General features: G+C 36.9%; 1 protein-coding gene across 1 annotated transcript in view; it reads left to right on the plus strand.

The window, feature by feature from the left end:
- The window catches only part of POLN (DNA polymerase nu), a 94511-nt gene extending 76412 nt beyond the window's left edge, over nucleotides 1-18099 (plus strand). Inside the window, exons 22-24 of the mRNA XM_065660700.1 lie at nucleotides 5134-5201; nucleotides 14039-14100; nucleotides 16950-18099. Coding sequence (XP_065516772.1) covers nucleotides 5134-5201; nucleotides 14039-14100; nucleotides 16950-17018 — 199 coding nt within the window. The 3' untranslated portion in view covers nucleotides 17019-18099. The remainder of the gene's footprint in view (nucleotides 1-5133; nucleotides 5202-14038; nucleotides 14101-16949) is intronic.
- Nucleotides 18100-19128: the final 1029 nt, after the last annotated feature.

Genomic DNA, 19128 nt, shown 5'->3' on the forward strand with positions numbered 1-19128 from the left:
GAGAACAGAATCACAAGGAAAAGATAAAAACTTTGGATTCTAGTTGAGAGATGAATAAAATGTTTGTTTCAAAGACATATGCTTTTGTTTCAGTAGCAGAAGGAAATATCCTAGATCATATTGGTATGTCAGAAATGAGTATGAGCTCTCCATAGCTGCTGTCTCATTCCAGTATGTAGCTCTTTGCTTCCCAAAGTGACCAGATAACATTGCATTTCTAGGTGTGCTGTGACTTAGCAAAATCATTACTTTCCTTGAGCATTCAAGCAGTATTTTGCACGTATTCACAAGATGGTGAGCTGTTACCTGAACACTTCATGCACAGTGAGCCAGAACAAGTCAGAATGATTTATTCTTTATAGAAAGAGCTAAATATATTTAATACGCTTAAATATCACAGCCAAATGGACATGCATGATGTAGCGGGTTTTACAGTGTTCCTTTATATGGGTCATTCAACACAAATAAATATATGTTGTTTAGAAAAGCCTTTTGTGGATCACCTTTTAAACTGGCATGTTTTAAGACACTTTGGGTACATGCAGAAATTCTATTCTCTTTAATTATCCATCTGTTCAGTTTCCCATTCTTCATGATGCAGCTGCTGAGAAAATAGATTTCACAAGTTAGCTGAATTTTTATTGTTAACATGTTAAAAAGTCAAAATATCTGGGTCTTTATTATGGAAACACTGAAAGGTTAATGCAGGTAACATCTATGAAAGCATGAAATATCTTATGCTATAGCTTTCATACCACTGCATTAGAAATCATTATAGATACAGCTTCAAAAGGACCCTGAAAATCTACAAAGTTACTACAGAATTCTTGTAACCTTGTTCCTTAGTTACATGACAGCTTAATAGTAATTCTTTCCACTGGAATCTATGTGCTTCTGTGGGGAAACTGACACAATTAATTAACAGGTAGTGTTAGTAGCATCAAAAAAAAAATTAATACAGTTTTAGTGTAGGGAACACGGAGATTTCTAAGAAGAGTCAGATCCAGCATCCATCTGCTCCATTACCGCTGAGTGTGGCCAGTAGCAGATGCTTCAGGAGGAAGGTGTAAGATTTTATAGTAGGAGAGTCTGTCTGTCTGCAGATTTTCATCTTGCTCTGGTTGTGGGGAAGAGTCTAAGTTCTGAAACAGATGATTTTTTTGTATCACAAAAATGTACACTCTGTCTACCTGCACGTATCCAATATAGGCAGCTGTTAGGAGGTGGTACCCCAGCAATGTCAATGCAGAGAGCTGGGGCTTTCCAGATTACCAATTCAAAACATCTAAGTCAGAGCCTACCTTGGTCCCTTGACTACAGAAGGAGCATGAATTTAATCAGTTTGAGCATCTCTTGGCACATTTTAATGTCCTGAAACACTGCACATGGCTGTTAAAAAGCAGGTTCTGAGAAACACTACAGTGACAATCTTGGTTTTGTTTTTCTTTTTCCTCTTATCTTTTACTGGCCTCTTCTGTCCCCCTGTTGTAGGGATATTCCTACAATAGAGTCTGCATCATGTCATGCCACAGCATTCTCGTTTGCAGTTTAAACAAAATTTTTCCTTTAATGGTAAAGAAATGCAGTTGCTCACCAATAAGGTAATAGCTGTTTTGTGGAAGTCAGTTCAATAGAGTACTTATTTCTCAGCAATGCATTTGAAGTAGTCACGAGAAAACTCATAATTCTGTACATTAGAATAGAGAGGTCCAGATCTGGAATATATTGCTTTACAGTAACAAACAAAATCCTCATTTGTTCTTGTATTAGACAAACTGGCCTGGTGCTAGGAAATAGTATACATAAGGACGCAATATGGCCTCATAAGTACAATACTTTGAGAAAAAATATCTTGATGATGGTTTAGTTTGTTTTGGCATATGTAAGTCAATAATATATAACTGTGTGGATCCGTTGAAGGCCTGAGAAGTTTTAGCCTTTGCGTTGATTCACAGGAAACTGGAAGAATGATGAATGTAGTGTGGAAGAGAATAAAAAATTCTTTACAATTCTTTAGTGCAGCACAATGGTTTAAGAAGGATATTGTGTGCTGGACACACTGAACTGTTTCCAAAAGGCATGTTCAGGGTGGCAATCACAGAACTACCCCTTCATTTGAAGGTGCAGGTTGCAGCAGTGTCTCTATTCCACACTGCGACCATACTCAGGCACAGGTCATGTTTCTCAGTAAAAGAAATCATGTCTGTACTCATCAAAAATGATGCCTAACTTGCAGGCAATCAAAAAATAGTTAATAAAATATTAGCTTGTAAATCAAAGGCATTTTTATTATCTGCAGAACAAAAAAGATACTAGTTTCTGCCTGGTTTGCAATTTCTAATCTAGTTTACCATACGTTTTAGAAAGAGATAATGAGAGGAGCTTGCTATTTCAACATTCCTTCAAAGTGAAGCTGATTCAATTAAGCTGTTAAGCGAAAGTACAGCTTTTTTTTTAAAGTTCTTTCACTCAAGGTGTGCAGTGGGTGGGTGGGTGCATGCACTGGAATGGTGAAAGCTATGAAATTTGAATGTATAAATTGCTTTGATTCTTTCTTTTATCTGCCTTGATAACAGATTGAATGCTTCCTTCTGTGCAGCAGCGTAATGCATGCAAGAATTATTACTTTAATAACCCTGAAAAAATACAGGTGGCCTTGTACTGTAAATCTGTGGGAGTAGAATGGGTTAAGTTGATGTGAGATGAATAAGAAAAAGAGATAAGAGATAAAAAAAATCTAACTTGTCTGATGAACATTAAGGAGGAAATACTGTCTGCTATTTCACTTCTTGGCATCAAGCTAAGAAGTCATGTTTAGCACTAATTAAAACTTACATAATATCTTTCCAAAACAGAAGTGTGTTAGAAATACTTATTTCTTAGATCTCACACCTCTGAGAGAAATCTTACCCCTATTTTCCAATTGAATATACATTGCTTAGTAGACCTACACAGAGAACCAGCAGTGCTAACTTCTAGTTCTGTATTTTAGCAGACAGAATGTTGTTCTGAACTTCAGATTAATCATTAGATGTTTAAGATGGGGTAGCTGTAATTCTGCAGCTCTGTGAAGTTCTTCAGTTCACTGGCAAAACACCCGAGCTGCTAGGCTGTGCTATTCAGGATGACAAGCATTGAGAAACAGGATCCTTTAGCCCAGACAGAGAACCGAGCTAAAAGAGCTGTGCTGCTTTCACTAGATGAACTGGAGCATGTAGAGTTGTGTCACATCTATTGTGCTGTCCAGACACAATTTTGAGTTCAGTTCACATTGCTTCTGCTTACATAATGTAGCACCAATCTCTGGTCCAGCCCTGCTCCTCCTGAACTCAGTTTTACTTTTAGTGTGGAGATGAGGTGATCAGATGATCCAGTGCTGAGTGGTTTTGAAAATCCAGTTCTTTTTTCTCCATTCCTAAATCCTGATGTATTTACGATGAAATGTTTAAGGTATATTGTAAGTTCTTCTTACCAAATGTTCAGAATATATGGTGCTCTAATCCTGACTGAAGGCATGAGACACTGCTCTGGTAAAAATAATAACCAGTCACATTTCTATTGCACTGGTTTAATCAATGTAATTATTTTCACTTATTCAATTTATTCACAGTATATAAATATTTAATGTTCACAGTTATTTCTGATTTATATCTTTTTACATGCCACTTGAATGATTATAAGAAATCTCTTTAATTAATTTACTTGCATTGGAAATTATATCTTGTCATGTAACTGTATTCTCTTGCTAAAGATGATCATGGTCTTTTAATCTACTTCTTTTTTGTATCCTGTGTCCCAATTTCCTATTAAAAATATGTTAATCTGTTTCACTCTGCTTCTGACTGTGTTGTAAGTGACTAATAATTCAAGATCTATTATTAGAGCTCACCACACTGTTAGTCAATGTCACATTGTAATTTAAGGCAGTGTGAAACTATCTTAGGATATTTTCCTGAAAGCTGTGAAGTTATAAGCAATACCCATATTGATGTTTCAGCCATTTGTAAAGCATTATTTACTTGAATCACTACTGGGTAATAAGAAAAGTCTACAAAAGGCATTTAATTTAAATGTTATATACAAATTACAAAACAATTTGGAAATAGGTGGTACAGTCTCATGACTTAGACTCCCAACAATAATTAAAGATGTACTAAAATATACCTAGTAGGAATACAGTCTAATCATATATGCAGTACTTCTCCTTCCTGAGTGAGAATTTAGGGATTATATGTGCTAGATTGTATCTATTCTGCTGTGGACTTGATTCAATCAAATATATTTATTGTTTCTATTGTGGAATTACTTTTGCACCCAAACCAACAATTTAGGATGCTCTTCCTGTAAGCACTGAACAGTTAAGTCAGAGTTCATATGCAAGAGACCTATGATACAGATCTAATACAGACAAAGTGAAAAACAAATAAGCAGTATAAATTCATCACAAAACAGCCCTAGCTGAAGAGCTCAGGTCCATGTAGTTGCATGGCTTTCAAGATGTTAATGCTTTCAGCTATACACTCTGCCCTTATGAAGGCATCTGTCCTGACAGCAGAGACAACAGATCTTGTTGTGTATGTGTGCCTCCATTTACACTCTTCAACCCACTTGTTTGTCACCATGAGGGCACCTACTTTGCCCTTAAGTGAAAAGTTAATTTCCTGAAAAAGACTCAAGTCACTGGCCAACTAGGAGTTAATATTGGCATACAAGTGAGCCAAGTACTCTTACTATTGACTTAATTTGCATTAGTAAAACTACCCATTTCCAACCACATTTATTCCAGCTCAACTTGAAAAAACAAGCTATATTAACAAAACATAGCCTGTGTCTAAAATTGCTCGCATTTTTCTGCAAATTACGTTGGTTTTAAGTAATAACTTATCACATCATCAAATCCCTGAATGACATTTATAAACTAGCAAGCAGAGTTTGGGGTTATGACCTTTATGTTTTCAGAATGTGTGGAGTGGCAATCCTTCTAAATCCATTAATGAATTTTTCATTTTGTTAGGCCATTTATTCTCACTTTAAGATATCAGCTGTGCATATGGCAATTAGTTGATGATATGGATAGGAAACACTGTTAGAAATTTCTTGCCTACATTATCTAAAGTCTATGAAATGTTTCAGGTTAATTGCCCAGATTCATGACGAGTTGTTGTTTGAAGTAGAAGATTCTCAAATCCAGGAATTTTCAGGTAAATACAACCTCTCTTTCTCCCCCACCACCTTTTTTCCTCCGTGTAACCTGTGATTTCTCAGACGATAAAATAATTAATATAACAAGAAGCAGCACTTTGATTTTTATGATTGAGGAAATGTATACTGAGCTGATTTTTCTGGATGTTTTCCACCACTGGCTCTTACGTAGATAAAATGTGATATACTCCTCATCTGGAGTTCATCAACATGCTTAGTTGTATTTACTTTTCTTATCAAGACTCCCTCATCCAATGTGTGAATCCTGTAAAGCTAAATAATAATGCTTTAGCCAGGGTTTAAAAGGGGTATAAAGAAATAAACCAGCTCAAAAAGAATGGCTTGGAAAGTATATGAATACTTATGATTGGGGCCCATTACATAAAAAAATATGAAATTCTTATAGGAATATACTGTTCTGTAATTTCTCAGTTTACTGCTTTTTTTATATTTAGAGAACTTTATGATGGATTTTTCAAGGTTAAGGGTTAGTAAAAGTTCCTGTGTACATTTTTATCCTCTCACCTGGCTTACTTCCAGACATTATTTCCTAAGCCAGAGGGTGTCTCATCATCTGGTCCAAATTTAGTTAGAAAACAGGGGCACACAGGAGGCTGTTGAATCTCTCTCCAGTAAGTAGTGGATTTATTCCTGTAGGCACCAAACATTTATTCACGAGCTTTGGTCTAGTTTGGAGCTCAAGAATACCTTTAGCTAAAACAATTAGCATAATGTCACAAATATTTTAAATGATCCAGTGCAAGAAATATCTTCCATTATAACCTAAGCATCTAAGAAAAAAATAATTTCAACTTCTTGTGTTGTGTTCATTTAAACAGTACATTTTGCCATATTAGTCTCATTTCATCGCTGATCCCTTTTGTGAGTATTACTTCATAATGAGAACTCCACCTAATCAAAACAAAGAACCTGGGAAATATTCAAGTTCAATATATTAGGGGCATTGTAATGAACTAGGTTAATATCTTAACATTTGACCTCTAAATACAGGAGTTCAAATCTGGTTTAAATTACAAGAACACCATACAATTTATGAGAGATTGCAGTATCTACCCAGAAAAGGACAATGTCTTAAACTGCCATAGTTTAAGAGTTAGAAAGCATAGTGTGCTGAATGAGATCTGTAAGATGGCAGAGAAGTATTTTTAATATCTTATTTTACATCAATTTACATTAAGTATAGAGCTAATATTATACCCAAAAGATAAGAATTATTCATGGTCACTTATACATATAAAAAAAAAAAAAAAGCACAGATTCTGCCCTCATTGAGTCAAATTCTGATCTTCATTGCTAGTAAAATTTTTAAGAAATTCAGCAAAATTAATACTTTTCCAGTATAATGGAAAAAAACCCTCTAGCTGTCATATAAATAGTAGTAATAAATAATCCCACTGTAGAAACATGATGACTAGAGGCTTTTTTCTGGAAGCATGAAAAGAATCCAGTTGAAATACTCGAGATGTATCTGATCTACACACTACAGTGTACCTAGTTTGCATATCTCCACATCTACCTGCAGTGTGCTGAACAAATGTACCTGGAAATTCCTTGTTCTGCTTCAAAGCTATCACCATGTAATTGAAGTTGCTAAGGTGACCTTTGGGAAATGGACTTGGGCAGTCTAGAGGTCTGAGGTGCCTTGGAAATTGTCATTTCACTTAATACATGCTGCCAAGCTTGAGTGTTCATGGAGTAAATCTGTTTCATTCTGCTGTTTGAAGATAGATTTTTAGGTTTGTCTCTACTTTGCCCTAAGAGGCAAATCAAAAAAGAAAATTCTGCATTACATTAACTTTCATGTATACTCAGAATAGAAGAGTGATAAAATGTCTTTCCCTTAGCAATAAAGACCAACCTAAGACACTATTTTCCTTTTTCATTTCTTCAGTCATTCATTTTCTTCCCCTTTATTCATCCCTGGTGAGGCCACACCTAGAGTACTGCATCCTGTTCTGGCCTCCCCAGTACAAGAGAGACATGGGCTGGAGAAAGTCCAGTGAAGGGCCACAAAGATGATGAAGGGACAGAGCATTTCTCCTATGAAGAAAGGCTGAGAGAGCTGTGACTGTTCAGCCTGCAGAAGAGAAGGCTCAGAGGGATCTTATTAATGTATACATACACCTGAAGGGAGGGAACATAGAGGATGCAGCCAGGCTCTTCCCAGTGGTGCCCAGTGACAGGACCAGAGGCAATGGATGCAAACTGAAATACAGGAGGTTCCCTCTGAACATCAGGAAACACTGTTTTACAATGAGCGTGATTGAGCAGTGCACAGGATGCCCAGAGAGGCTGTGGAGTCTCCATCCTTGGAGACAGTCAAAAGCCATCCAGACACAGTCCTGGGCAACTGCTTGAGCAGGGGGGTTGGACCAGATGAAGACTGGAACCTTTCAGAGGTCCTTTCCAGCCTCTACCATTCTGTGAGTGTGTTTTGCAAATAGATCTGCTACTAGTGAAAGAACTAATCCAGGTTGTCTTCAAAGTGACTGAAGCTGACTCTTCCTTCAGTGTCATTAATGAGACATCTGCTTGATCTGAATAGGTAGAGAAAGGGTGTATCTGCACCAGCACATAACTTCCAGTCGGAAGTATGATGATTGAAGCAGATCTCCCTATTGTCCCCAGTCCTCAGTGTGAACAGTTTTGGTTCACATCACAGAGCAGTCTGAGAGTGGTTGACCTAGATTCTTTTCAGATGAAACTAAATAGGAAGACTCTTTTCTCCTAATCTTTTCCAATTCAGGGGCTGCTAACTGAGGTAACAAATCAGGTATGTGAGTTTCAAACCAAAGAAGGAGTGTCAGTAGGATGTGTGCTTCTAATTCACTTCAGGGCTTTGAAAGTTCAAATATGTTTTTCATCCCTTTACCCAAAGTTCTTTCTCCTTCTTTTTTTTCAAGGTCTTACTCTTCTTACATTTATTTGCTGATATGCTTTAGCTGTCAGCTTTGTCTTTACATATCTAATGAGTTTTTGTCCATTCAGAAACTTGAAATTACAGAATCTGCTGACTTGCAGTTTCCAGCCTGCAGCTTAATGATCCAGAGAGAAATCTCAGTTGTACAGTCACAAAGATCAGTAAAGGGAAAGATGTGGATTTAAAGCTAAAGAGTAGTGTTTGATGGCTTTAATGGACTACTGTTCAGTGCTGTGTTAATCTTCTGCATTTACTGTGATCCAAGAAGCACTGGCCTACTATTCAGCATGTTTGCATTCTAATTCCAGTCATGCTTCTGATCTACTTTTTCAGGAAGGCAACAGCAAATGTGTGTCTCAGTTTTCTGATTTGCAGAATTGATATGAAATCTTTAAATAAATCTAAGATTTATAAATTAAGAACATAAAGGTAAACTGCATTATTTCAATTAGCTCATAGCACAGAATGTAAGCCTTCACAGCAGCATTTCCCCTATGGAAATGTCTCTTTTGTATAGTTTTACAACATTAAAATGTCTGCTTCTAAGACTCTCCTGAAGGGAGGCTGAGCATTGCCACAAGGCAGTCAGAATGCTGATGCTTTCTCTAATCCTGTTTAGGATTTCATAGTCCACAATAAGAATTGTCAATACTTTTCAGTATACAGAATCCAATTTGTAGTTCATCTAATAATCTATGCCCAATGAATGATTTTGAATCTTTTGAATTTCATAAACAAGGGGCAAGCAATAAGGTGTTCTGTTTTCTTGATACCTACTTTTGCACAGAATACTGCATGTAACTTAAGTTAGGTGTTGAATTTTGGAAGAATACCTTCTTCAAACAGAAGCCATCACCCACAGTTTTATAGTATGCATATGGTTCATTCTGAATGGACAAAGCAAAACATCATTTATTTGTAACAAGGCTTTGAGTGTCTAAGCTTTGACATAGTTTGAAATATAATAAAGCACATGCTACTCTGAATTGTGTAATTTTCGACAAAGATATGGCGCATTATTTCCCTCAATTCTCTGTTTAGGGCAAGAACAAGACAGCAAAAAAGCTTTTTAAAAACCATCTTTTTCCATTAGAGGGTGCCTGGAAAAATCAAATCAAAACATTTGGCAGAAATTGATTTGGTTTTGGCAGAAGACTGTCAGCTTTACCATCAATAATCTGCCTGGTTTCTAGCCAGCTTGCCTGCCTGGCTCCCTCACATCCTGAGCTCGCCAACAGCCCAGGAAGCAGAAAGGCAGATGATATTTTGGGAATGCCAAAACTCGAGCTCTTGGATCTGAGCGAGCTCAGCATCTCTGAGTTCTGAAGTGTGTGTAATCAGGTAGGCAGACTGTCCCCATATCAAACTGGGTCTCTCTATGGACTCTGGAAGGCTATTCAGGAATTATGGAACCCAATTTTTCATTTTATGGAGACTATTTCTGAGACTACCTCTCCATGCTGTTTAAAATGCCTCTTTGCCCTTGAATTATTCTGAATACATTACTGCTAAAAGGGGGAATGCACTTTGGGGTGAAGAAATGCAGAATAATTAATTTTTTTGCCATATAGGGGTACCCATAATTAATAACTGTAAAATCTTGTTTCTGATGTGTGCTCCAGATGTACCTGGTGGACTTGAAACGTGAACTTTGCCAGTAGTGTTTACTATGGATGGTTCCTTGTCACTATGCTTGCTTAATTGCATCCATTAGTGAGAAGACAAATTAAAGGAAAGACACTTGGTACTTGCAGCAAAGTATTTTTGTAGAAATACGTGTATTCCAGTAGTGTAAGTGCAATGTCAAGTGCATTAGGGCAATTTATGAAGGTTTATTTTTTTAGAACTCATTTATAGTAATGCATTATTAATAGAATTAAAGAAGTTCACTTCTACATCTGTTCTTATATTTAGTACACATAAAATAATACAGTTTTAAACATTTTGTCTGATATTTTACCAGGTATAATATATTTCAGCTGTAATACCTACTTTAAATCTAAGAACAGCAAAAGGACCAGTCTAAGAAAAAAATCAGAATAAACTAAAGCTATTTATTTTGATATTTAGATCAGTTAGATTATTACTACTTAAAGAACATAGATTATTTTTTTAAGTCTTCCAATACTGATTTTTGACTCATGTTCAAATTCCATGAAATTTCATTTTATTCTGCTACAATTTCCTACTCAATGGATGCCAAGGCAGCTTCATAGAAAAGTGCACATGAGAAGTAGACTCAAGTAACAGAAGGACAAAAGAATGAACTAGTCATCACAAGTTAGTGACATTTTCTGTCCCCTGAGCTGCCTTTTTCTAACTTGAAAAACACTGGTGCATAAACTAAAGATGCCTCCAGATAGCTTTCAATTTGCAAAAAGCCCTATTCCATAGATCATGTGTCTGGCCAGCTTTGACATGTTTCTGGAGTCATAATTTCATAGGTGAATGAACCTGAAAAATGTCTTCAGTTCGATAAGGACAAATAAGCTTTTGTTCCACAGCAGGCATACATGTCTTTTCTTTGTTCCTATTCACAACACTTTCAATAAGCATATTTATTCTGGTCAGTATCAAGAAAATCTAATATATGTTAAAATTTCAGTTCCTCTATGACCTCTTTGGTTTGCTGTCACCAATTTTTGTTTATACATAATCTTTTAGCATGACACTCTTAACACTTACAAAGCATTCCAGGATGAGTATAATCATCAGATCTCATAATTGCTGACTGAGAGTTTTGAGAGATAAGTTGCAAAGGTTGGGAGAACAGCATTTTACAGATGCCATTGCAGTATATGGCTGGCTGCAAAGAAATATTTTAAAATGAATAATTTATGTGCCCTAGATATACTAGATTTTTGACTGAACAGAAATAATTATTGTACCAAAAGCCTCCATCTAAATCTTAGAAAAGAAAAAGAAAAAGCAAAGACTGATAGAGATAGAGGTATTTAAACACTGTGGTCACTTTTGTTAGTGACCATACTCTATAATGTATATGAGATAAAGAAGATACTGTTGTGTATGTTTGGGTTGTTTATTTTGAGCCTTGAAAAGGAGGAGAGTTTTCAAGGAGATATGGGAGAGTAGCAGGAGAATCAGATACGTAGGACTAAAGGGGACCTCTCCTGCAATTACATATCACCATTACACTGCAGTTTTTATAAATGATCGTCTCCAGTGGGGGGCTTTTGCAGAATTTCATATCTCCAAAATCTAGGACTTTAAGTTTCCAGCCTAAATGTATTCAGCTAGTTTACTTATTTACTTCTGTGCAAAGACTGTCATTTAGTTTTAATGCTTCCTTCTTCACTGTTTACTGTATTAGCAGACTACTAAATGGGAATGGTAATCCAGCTGCTATTTCTGTTCCTAGGTATTTATTATTTCATTCAAATTCTGTTGTAAAGTAGATGTAGGCAAATGTTTTGGATACTTGTAAAGGTATGATTTCAAAAGGCTGAAATACCGGCAAAAAAAAACCATTCTGATTGCTTGAAATGAATGGTTTCACTATGCCACCCACTAAACTCTGGGAATAGATGGAGAAGTCAGTGTGACATGAGAAAGAGACAGGGAGCCAAACTGACACAGAAAAAACAAGAAAGAAAATGGAACAAAGCCATAGAGAGGTCATGATGGGAAGTCAAAGAGAATGAGGAACCATTAGGTTTGTTCACTGATGTGGCCACTTTGTGCTTTTTAAAATTAAGAGCAGTTAAGAATGTCGCAGAATTCTGATCATGCCAGACGCCTTCAAGCAAAAACTGTGTGAACAAACAGAGCAATCATCGCTGACACCATGAGCCCCCTCTGGGGCTGACAGTTATACAGGAGAGAACTAGTCAAAGAGGTCTAAAGAACTAGGGGAAAACTGGTTTCACTCAGTGCACATGCAGCCAGCATCCTCTATCATACCACTCATATCTTTCAACCCATGAGTTGATGCCACTGACTGTGCTCCATCTTCTGTTGTCCGTTGGAGCTCTTTGTGTCAAAAAGACCTATTCTCCCATTGCCTGATGCTCTATTGCTGTTTCACTAACAGCTCAAATAACATTAAGTTGCACAGTTAAGTGTGCCCTTCCTAAGTGCTTTGGTGGAACATACAGAGCTGAGTAATGCTGTATGAAAAACAGAGAATCCAGATGTTATGTTCTCATAAAAGCCCTGTGCAGCCATAGCCTGGAAAAAATGCTTGCACAGGGACTGACTGGCAATCGCTTTGCCTTGTGAAGGCATGATGCCTGGTTGGAATGCCCTGATGTTGGCTGTATTGCTGACCTCCTGGAGCTGGCAGCTTGTTTAAGTTCAGAGTGGGCTTCTCAAGATGGAGGCAATCCAAGACTCCTCTATTAACAGCCATGTTGACTTGGACTTCATTTTAAATGGATAATTATTTAGGCCAGCACTTCCCCTTTCACAATCTGTGGTTGCAATATTTGCTTCTGCTCTCCAAAAACAATGTGATGTCTTATACAGGACCATAAACTACCTCAGATCTAACATGAAGCAGATATATAGGTGTAGATATTGTGTCAACAAATGTCTCTGTTTCCTCAGCTTTGGCATTTCAGGCATTGATCTTTTGAGTTACTGCATAATTTGGACTTCATGGAGAATCTTATGACAGCTCATTAGCACACAAGTCTGAGTGAGCCACCAGTCTGAGCACTCCACTTCTGTTCAGGCAGAACCTCATCATTGCTATCAAGCCAGCCACAGTGTCACAGATGTGACGCAGAACATTCCATACTGTTCTTCATTAGAAGAGATTTCTAATGGCATCCCTAGAAAAGGTTTCAGTGGCAGCCAGAGCAACAACCAGAGGCAGCTTCTTACAGTTCTTGTTGCTCCTTTGCATCTACCCTGAGCTGCAAAAGCAATGTGATGTGCATCGAGGGATAACTTCCAAAAAGGCCTGTAAATACCCATGTGGGTTTCAGTCTAGCAGTATTGCATATCACCACGTACTGCATACATTATACTTCTCAATTCCGTGAGGCATATGGCGACATCCTGTCAGAGCAATGGAGGCTGCTAAATAACTTTTGTTCTGGGGCTCCCTGATATTCCTATTTCACTTTCAGTAGCTGAAAGTTATTCCTTTTTTTAAAAGCTCTTTATCCATTGAATCTCTCATTGATTTATATTAGAATAATATTCTGTTGCAGCAGCAAACATTGTCACGCAAAACACTAATTGGCATGACCAAGGATGACAAATCTGATCCCAGCTGATTGATTTGGAACAATTATAGATGTATTTGCCCAGTAATAGTGAGCATAGTGTTATGACGTGATGAGTTGTTAAATTGCATAAATCATACTGAAGTTTAATTGTTTAGATTCTTGATCACTCCGCTATCCCACAGCGAAGACCTCTCTTAAATTTAGCTCTGATCTTTTACTTTGATGAATAAGATATTTCCAACAGTTCAGACTTCTAGTCTTTTTTTCCTTGCTTGGTTTTTTCAGATTGAGTTTTACGTCTGCACAAGAAGATGAAAATGTATAAAATGTCACCAAACACACAGTTGAGAGTACTGAACTTGAAAGCTGAGAAATACAGCACTCGCACATGCTGTACCTCTGTATAAAATACAGTGGTGCTGGAGTTCTCTGTTTATGGGTTATATAAGCTAAATAGCTGCCAAAATCTCACCCTAAAATTCTATTTAAAATAAGGAATTGAACCTCCATGAGAGATAAAATAGAACTTAAAAAAAAAAACAACCAAACCCCTGAAAAAATGGTAAATGGCTAATGATTTTTTTAATGTAGAAATACAGATATTATATAACAGAATATAAACCATGTGATTTATTTGTTTTTCTGTATAACAATTCTATCATGGAAAATAAAGCTGTACGTTTTCAAATTTACCTTACAGCACTGGTAAAAAGAACAATGGAGTCCTTGCAGCAAACCACAGCTTTGGAAGTGCCACTAAAGGTAGGGGCAATTCTGAATTCCCATTACCATCTGAGGCATACTTAGCTCTATATGTTGTCATCATTCTACTGAGAATCTAGAGACAACGATTTTGCCTTTCACTTCAATAGTTTCATTTTCGTATTTGAAGGCAATTGCATTTTAAATGGCTATAAAAATTCTGAAAGAAAATAACTGAAAGAAACCCAAGCTCCATTTTGGAAAGTGTGATTGTCATCTACTCTTGTCTTAGCAATGCAGTATGGTAATTTCAAAATCTATTTCCTTCATTGCCATGAAATTTCTGCTGGGTGTGGTAGAGTGAGAAATATGTGCCTTTAATAGGCTTTCTAAATGTGCCAGGCATTCATTACTGCTGAAAAACTATTGCAAAAGATCTTTCTTCAGTAATTTTCACTTAGAAAATTGGTCTTTTTACCATTTCCATGTGTATGCCTAAAATACAAAGCAGACAAAGTCGCTGGTCAGTGTTTTAAGTATAGGACATCTACCAGAACAACATCTGTAAAAACTGAGGAGCTAGCTACACAACTACTGTATCTATCTATGTATTGGACCTAATTGTACTTATTTTATAGAGGAATTCTATTTTTCTCTCACAAGACTGTACCCTTCAACCTAGCCTACCTCTCAGCTTTTGTTGTTCAATAAAGGATTACAGTTCCTGGGGATCCCTAAACTTATTAAGTGAGCAACAGTCCAAGGGTTTCCAGTTTCCTGAGAAACTGAGCTCTTGGTGTGGACAGCTCACTCATTCAGTGTTATTACTGAACAGGATTTGGGGACAGAAAAAAGTTTATTTATTTCAGAAATTATTGCAATGTACAGACTTGCACTAATGGCAATGGATGAAAAATAAAACTACTTGTTGAGTTCTAGCTCCTTTTTCTTCCTCCAGATCTTCTGTATCTTCCATTTTTTTCAGCATCTCAGCCACTCTGTGATGCTTTCTGTGGAGGTCTTGCAGTTACATTTTCTGGGTTCTTATGGAGCCCATCTTTCCCACAATAGCTGAGAGAGGATCATCAGGGAGATCTAAACTACTCTTCCTGTGCTGGAATCCCTTTCTCAGTGTTCCATAAAGCCTAGTGAGAACTAGTACTCCTGTTCACCGGATTTGGTCAAGTGAGACCTGGTCATTCTGGGATTATACATGTCTTGCACTGACACTCCCAAGCTTTATAAACTGCATTTCTGTGGGTTTCTTACATTGTATACCTGTGCTTACCTAACTTCTTTAGTTACAAATTCCTTGAAAAGCAAAGCAAGACTATATTTCAGGGTGTACCTCTGAATGTTTTTAATGACAGTATTAGTAACGTGACACACATGCTGCTAAAATGTTCATTAAAATAATCAAATACAGTATTGCTGACAGGATACAAAGTGAACAGCAACACTACAGCCCTTCCTTGGTAGTTTTAGGAGACTCTTTCTGGTGACTTTGCCAGAGAAAACATTGTTCATGCTTTGCCTGCAGAACTCCTTGCCATGAAATAAAGTATGAACAATTTAACAGGTTTCTGAGAAAGACAATTTACACGGTTGATGAGAGTGTTCATAGTTACATGAGCAGGATATCATTTCAGTGTTATATATTTTAGACAACCATTAATGGCAGGAGGTTTTAATGTCCTATGGACAAAATGGGACACACCATCTTAGAACACAGTCTTTTTCACCTCTAAGGTGTTTACTATCACGTGCTGACAAATTCATCTTGAAAATTAATAGTAAATGTACTCAATATGTCACTCTCTGTTAAACAACAACTACATATTACTAGGTGAACAGGAATACGTTCTTGAACAATGGGCTCTTCAAAGACAAGGACTTTTTAATAGGCAGTAGAAGTACTTGGAGATACATGTTTTATTACCCATGTTTTGGTCTCCTTTTCCTGAGCAAATTACTGTGGGAATCATGATATACTTTTGCTCCTACTGCACCTAAGACTAAATGCATCATGAAGATACTTCCATCTTCCTCTGAAGCATCATGAACAGATCAATGACAGACGTCAGATAGAAATCATAAAGCACCAACAGCTTGACCTCAAAGAAAAAATTGAGAGTGATCTTAAAAAAAATGTGTATCTTTATTCATGTTGTTTACCCTTCTATAAAGTAAGAATGTCTTTTAGGGTTAGAGATGTTGGAGATGAAAAGATTTTCATGCAATGCTCCTGCTCTCCTTCAGTACACTTGCTTCAACTAAATATGTATTATGTGCTCTGTTAATATGTATATTACTTATTAATGCACAGGGAAAATGTCACTAAAGTAGAGCACACGCACAGTCTTAATGGGGAGAGATTTCTTTTTCTTCTTTGAGGAAAAGGATGCTTTATCTTTGAAGTAGTTTCTTTACCAAAATATAGTCCTTGCTAATGAGGCAGCTTTCATGTCAGAAAATTTACTGTGTAGCAGAGCACCAGTAACTGCAAAACAAACTGAAATAAAACCAAAGCAACAACAAAAATACCCCAGAATTGGGAAAGTGGATGTTAAAAAAACCCTAGTATGTTTATGCATTACTGACAAAGCTCTGATATAAACACTCTGATTCTGTAGCTCTTTTGAGAAACGTAAAAAGATGAATTTTGCTTTAGCATGTTCCTTGAATTCAGTAACATGTATCTGCAACTTCAAAATAGAAAGTTAGTCTAAATTGTTAAAGTATTTTAATCAAAATTGTAGCGATAATTAAGTAGTAATAGGTATGAAGGACATATTGATAGGCATGTAATCTAGAGCAGTAACAACATCCAAAGGGAAAAGCAAAAATAGTAATCTCGCTATATGTGATGTGTGTGTTTGTTTAAATTTTTATGTTTTTTTCTCTGACAGGTTCCCTTGAAAGTGATTCTTACCACTGGGAAATCATGGGGGTGTATGACAGAATTGCAGGAGATGTAAAGCAGTCATCAGGGATGTTATTCAGCACCCGTACACCTCATTGGCCTATGCTGATTCCTCGTTGAATCACTAGGCAACAGCGCTGCTGGATCTTTCATAAGCACCTAATACTCTGCATGTGAATTTTTTTACTTCATTTTGTCTGTAGCCCTAGGCAACGGCAGTGAGATAAAACTGGTTTTTACCAGTTCATTGTGTTTCCTTTAGCCAAGGTAACCAGCAGGGAGCTGCTTTTGTTCAGAGCTCAATTACTTACACGTAAGAAATGAAGCAAGACAATATTAACCCTTTGGGAATGTGACAAATACATTTGAGTTAGAGGTTTAGACTTATTATTTTGTGAAGTGCTTGTGTAAAAATACTTGTAATCTGGCACCATTTGAACAGTATCAGCAAATTCTTAATGTTGTGCTCAGCTTACTTTATATTTTGTGAGTAGAAGGCAGCTGCTTGCTTTGCATTACACATTAAATGCCGTGTTCCACAAACTTAGAAAAAGAGTTCTTTGGAAATTAAAAGTCTTCCAATTAATTTATATTTAGGATTTTGGAGCAAAACAGGTAGACAAATCTGGATGCCTAAGCACACTAAAAGCAACCAGGTTGTTGTCAGTTCACTTAATTTCAAACTCTATTTGTACGCTATAGCCTTAGAATATTTTAAAAGAATTGAGTTTTGCCTAATCTGTTATTTTTATTACTGGTGCAATGCTAAATATGGTTCAGATAAATTTTAGGGTTCAGCCTTATATTTTTTTTTAAGATTCAGGCTTCTATTTTAATGCTTGGATTTGCTAATGATATTTTGGGTTTCTGTAGAGTTTATTTTTCAAATGAGTTTGTTTCATAACATTGCTGTTTGCCAGGTTCTGCCTCTGTGCTTGTAGGATATGAAACTGTCCTCAAAGTCTCCTAATTACTTAGAAGTTGAAGTCAAGCACAGAACTTTTAAGAGGTGTCCAGTATCTTTCAGCATTAGAGCTCAAACGATCAAAGTAATGTAATTTAAATTTTTAAAATGTATAGTTACAGAGATCTTGCAGCTGTTTTAATTTGTATCATTAAACAGTTTTGCATTGTGCTTAAAGGCATTAAACTATTAAACATGTTTTTCTGATGTTGCTTATTAATCATACATAACCTGTCAGCTGAAATGAGTCAGGCATTTGTAAAATTGATTCTTGTAGTTATAAAATTAGCAGTGGCCATGTGAGCAAAGTCAGAACCTTCTGTGTATTAACTGGGGTCAGCTCTTTGGCTGGGGGAAGAGTCCAGCCTGCATGGCTGTGACACTGCACCAGGTTGTGGGGGCAGAGGGTTTGGTTTCACCTGTCCATAAGACAAGAGCTTGCTTTTTGCCATTTTGAAGGCTTCTGTGCTTGCAGTGGCGTTGAATAAGTGTGAGACGTTCCACTACCTCATCTGCTTCACTCCTGTTGAAGACACACTGTTTTTAGGAGGCCTGTACTAATTAAGCCTTGCTTCTCTAAGGCTGCATTGCTAACCTTGACACTGTATTAAAGAAGTCAGCATTTTTGTATGTTTCCCAGCTAATTTCCTCCTTGTGCACACTTCTTAGGATGCATACTTTTAAACTAGATAGGGAATTTTTTAAGTCCTAACAAAAGTCCTTCAGCCTAACAAAAAACAAATACACGCTTAAGAACATAAAGAACCTTGATCCTGTCCTGTGAATTGACATCTGTTCGAGTTTGAAGCTACAGAAATGCAGAGGTCACCATTCAGAACAAATTTTCAAACACAGCCCTTTGTAAAAGACTGTCAGTCACGGTTCCCCAGACACATGCACTTTGTATAGCTTGTCATACAGCGGGCAAGGTTAATATTTTGTACTTGTGTTGCAGAGAGAGACTGGGAACTCCCCTGGGCACCAGGTTTGCTCCTTCTGCTTTTACAACTTCTCTTCCTGTTTTTAGATTCCTAAAGAGTCAGCCGGCTAAAGGAAGAGAACCAAGCAATAAGGGCACTGCTTTATCACACACATCCAAGGGTTCATTCTGCATGTGCTGGTGGGAGGGCAAAAGGCAAACTAAATAATTTTGGAGGATTGTTGGTGACCAAAATTTCAAGGCTTGTGTCCTCACAACTTG

This window comes from Lathamus discolor, chromosome 1 (assembly GCF_037157495.1).
Source record: "Lathamus discolor isolate bLatDis1 chromosome 1, bLatDis1.hap1, whole genome shotgun sequence".
Taxonomy (NCBI): domain Eukaryota; kingdom Metazoa; phylum Chordata; class Aves; order Psittaciformes; family Psittacidae; genus Lathamus; species Lathamus discolor.